The sequence below is a fragment of the Epinephelus moara genome, chromosome 21 (assembly GCF_006386435.1).
Source record: "Epinephelus moara isolate mb chromosome 21, YSFRI_EMoa_1.0, whole genome shotgun sequence".
In the NCBI taxonomy this organism is placed as follows: Eukaryota; Metazoa; Chordata; class Actinopteri; order Perciformes; family Serranidae; genus Epinephelus; species Epinephelus moara.
Genome location: NC_065526.1, coordinates 200,803 through 204,434, shown reverse-complemented (window position 1 = coordinate 204,434; position 3,632 = coordinate 200,803). Strand labels below are relative to the sequence as shown.

The 3,632-nt window shown below is 41.9% G+C and overlaps 1 protein-coding gene across 1 annotated transcript in view; it reads left to right on the top strand.

Annotated features, from left to right (window-relative positions):
• The window catches only part of LOC126408753 (UPF0415 protein C7orf25 homolog), a 5,592-nt gene extending 1,989 nt beyond the window's left edge, over positions 1–3,603 (top strand). The window contains exon 2 of the mRNA XM_050074412.1: positions 2,168–3,603. Within this exon, the coding sequence (XP_049930369.1) occupies positions 2,184–2,663 (480 nt within the window). The 5' untranslated portion in view covers positions 2,168–2,183 and the 3' untranslated portion in view covers positions 2,664–3,603. The remainder of the gene's footprint in view (positions 1–2,167) is intronic.
• The last annotated feature ends 29 nt before the right edge of the window (positions 3,604–3,632 follow it).

Below are 3,632 nucleotides of genomic sequence, written 5' to 3'. Positions count from 1 at the left end.
ACTGACAGCAGTTTGTCATTTAGTCTGTCCTCACCAATATAAATGGATCAAACAGGTCAGATGTGAAGAGGAGAAGTTTATTCAGACATCTGGTATACAATTCATATCAGATAATCAATATTTAAAATGCTGTTGAATAAATACTACAATAAATACAATTAATCTTTAAATACAATAAATAAATTACAATAAATTCTTAAAATCATTATTAAATGGTAAAAACACATAGGCCTACTACAGAGATATCAGTGACGAGTTTAAAAGGACGACCAGAGAGAGGCTGCTCTTGGTGGGGCAGCCTGAGCGCTCATACACACGTTTATTATCTATGAGCGCTGACACCGCTGTCATCTAACGGACCTCAGTCACATTCAGCTGGGCTCTGTGTTAAAACATCGACCACGGGTCTGACGTTTAAACTACGCATAAAAACACTACGTTCTGTGACAACACAACAGTAACATATTGGTATGGCTTACAATTGTGCGCTTTTCCCTCACTTGTCATTTTCCGATGACTGTTGCGAAATGCATGCTGGGATACCTGGCTGTCTGAAGTCCACACAAGTATGCTCCGATGCATCCCTGGTGAAATGGGTGTGGCGAGAACACATCCAGGAATTTGGACTGAACTTGGCTAGATGTGAACTTTGAATTGGAACAATACTTGGGCTGTGACTGATGACGTGTCACAAGTCCAGAAGAACACATGTTGAGAAACGGCTTTTCCCTTCAGTCCGTACAGGAAGTCACAGACACACTCACATCCTGTCCCGAATGATGTCAATTCATTAAAAAAGTGATCAGGCCCATATATCAGTTTGTTTGGTGCGGTTTAGTTTATTAGGATCCCCAATCTTCCTGGGGTCCAACACATCAAATTATACAGTAGAAAACACTGCAACACAATAAAGCACAACAAGCAAACAAAACAAATTCTACGGTCCGGGTATCATCAGATAATTTGTAATTCATTCGTATTTCAAAAACCAAAAACGGTAAATCTGTTATTTGATTCAAAACAAAAAAACAAGAGTACCCAAGAAAAACGTTTTTGGTGTCAGAATCAAATAACGAAAAACCAATCAAACCCGGCCCATTTTTGGTTTTTGCCGATTCGTTTTAACGTTACTCCTTTTTGAACTGAATATTGAACAGGACTGCGGACATTCAGCCAATTCGTTTTTGCGTTTGAAACCAAAAACGGAAGTCACATGTTTTTTTTTCCTTTTTTCATTTTAAACCAAAAAACGAAAAACGAAATCACGTGATCTATTCCTTTTTTGTTTCCAAACTAAAAACCAGAAAACCAGTTTTGGTTTTTGCAAATTCCTTTTTTCATTTCTCATTTGGGACAGACAGTAGCACGTTGGGCAGACAGGAAGCGGAAGTGAAGTGTAAAAACGTCAAAATAAAATCCAAGAGGGTAGAATCATACATATATATATGTATATATATATATAATATTTATGGGTAGAATGGCCATTCCATTAAAAATGTAACACCCAACATTATGCAAGCACAGGATCTAATAAAATAAATAAATAGGCCTACATATGCTATGCATATGAAATATATTTTATCCAAAAAACGTGTGATATATTATTTAGTTGCGTAGTGTAAATTAATAGCCTAAGTAATTACATATGTGGAAATAGCCTGTGTCGTCCTTTGTTAACCATTTCACATACAGATGTTACTCATTTCAGTGCCGCAGCCACAGTGAAGGGGATGAAATAATTGATCCAGGAGTAGCTGCAGTGCGCAACAACAACCAGCAGGTGGCACATGTGAGCAGTTGAGATGCAGCGTCCAACTGAAACTGTTTGAGAATTAGCAGTAGGCTACTGTTATATTTTCTGCTGGACCTGAACAGTATACTAACTCGTTACACAGTCTTAAGAGGACAGCTGGACACTGATGATGTCATACTTCCTGTTTTCACCTCGTTACCACATCATTTCCTGTAACTCTGAGGTCACAATAATAACGAGACAAGAGACAGACGAGTGTCCAATCGTGTCCAACAAAACAAACACCTGTCAACAGGTAAATCATACCGAGACAAGTGTTCCTAATAAACTGGTCACTGAGTGTTGCAGTCAGTGTGAGGACACCTGCTGGAGGATGAGTCATGTCCAGGTGTCTCTGTCTCTGTCTGTCCTCAGGTGTGATGTAGGAGTCATGTGTCTGCAGACGGTGCTGCAGCAGAGAATAAGCTCCGCCCAGGCGTTGCTGCAGCGGGCGGAGCACCTCTGTCAAGGTGTGGAGGGACATCAGAAGCTGTGTGGTAAACTGCGGGTGGAGCTGCGCTTCCTGCAACGGGTGGAGGCCGGAGAGCTGCAGGTCAAAGAGTCTCACCTGCACAGCACCAACCTGACTCACCTGACGGCCATCATGGAGTCGGTGGAGAGTCTGGAGGATGTGGTCGCTCTGCTGTATGTCTTCACCTACCAGGACACCGCCAGCTGCAGACAGACGCTGTTTTGGGGTGCTGCTGCAGGGGTGGATTATCAGTTTGTCTTGCCTCAAAAAGGCAGTGTCTCCTCTGTCTCGTGTAGCTCTCAGTTTTGGCAGCAGTTCTTTTCTTTTCAGTCGGACAGCATCCGTGTAGTCCCCATTTATATAGATCTTGGTACCCTTGAGGTTCTTGGCTCTCTGTAGAACTGCAGATCTGTCTTTGTAATGTACAAACCTGACTATTATTGGTCTGGGTCTGTCACTTCCAGACACAGGTTTCCCTGTGCGGTGTGCACGTTCCACCTCGATCTCGTGCTGCAACTGTAGCCTTTCTGAGAAGACCCTCTTCACCTTCTCCTCGGATTCAGCCCAGGTCTCGCCAGGTGACTCCATGATACCATCAATGATTATTTCTTCTTGATTGTCCCTCCAAATATTCCATTTTATCAGAGTAAGCTGTCACATATTTATAGGATGTCAGGCTGCATCGCGTTGCAATGTTCAGTCTGTTCAGCGCTTTTCATGTCGTCTACTTCCTTCTGGGTAAATTGGATGCTTGTTTTAATCTCCTGAACTTCTCTTGAAATCACATGCAATCGTGTGCTTGTAGAGTCCATAATGATCTGTATAAAACTTTTAAAATTATCTTGCTGCTGTTGCAATAGTTCATTTACCTATGCTAATGAAACATAATCCTCCTCCGTTTTTGCTTCAGACTTATTCTTAGGTGGCATTTTGGGTTCTCGTATCCAGGTAGCTGCTGCTGGAGCCTGGTGGCTAGGCTGCTGTTGATGCAGACAGACAGGCCCAAATCCAGATCCTCCAGATATCTCCTTTAACTCTAGTCTGTTAATCAGCCCTAAACCTAAACTAGATTATAATTCATTTGAAAGCCTCGTTCTTAGTCTTTCACATCCGACCTGGAAAACCTCGCAGCCACTTTTATTTGTTATAGTGTACCGTGCTCCTGACCCGTATTCTGAATTTGTTTCTGAATTCTCAGAGTTTTTATCCAGTTTAGTTCTTAAATCAGATAAAGTTATTATTGTAGGCGATTTTAACATTCATGTCGACGTTGATAATGACTCCCTGGCTACTGCGTTTCTCTCATTGGCTTCAGTCAGGGTGTACATGAACCCACTCATTGTTTTAACCATACCCTCGATCTAGTTC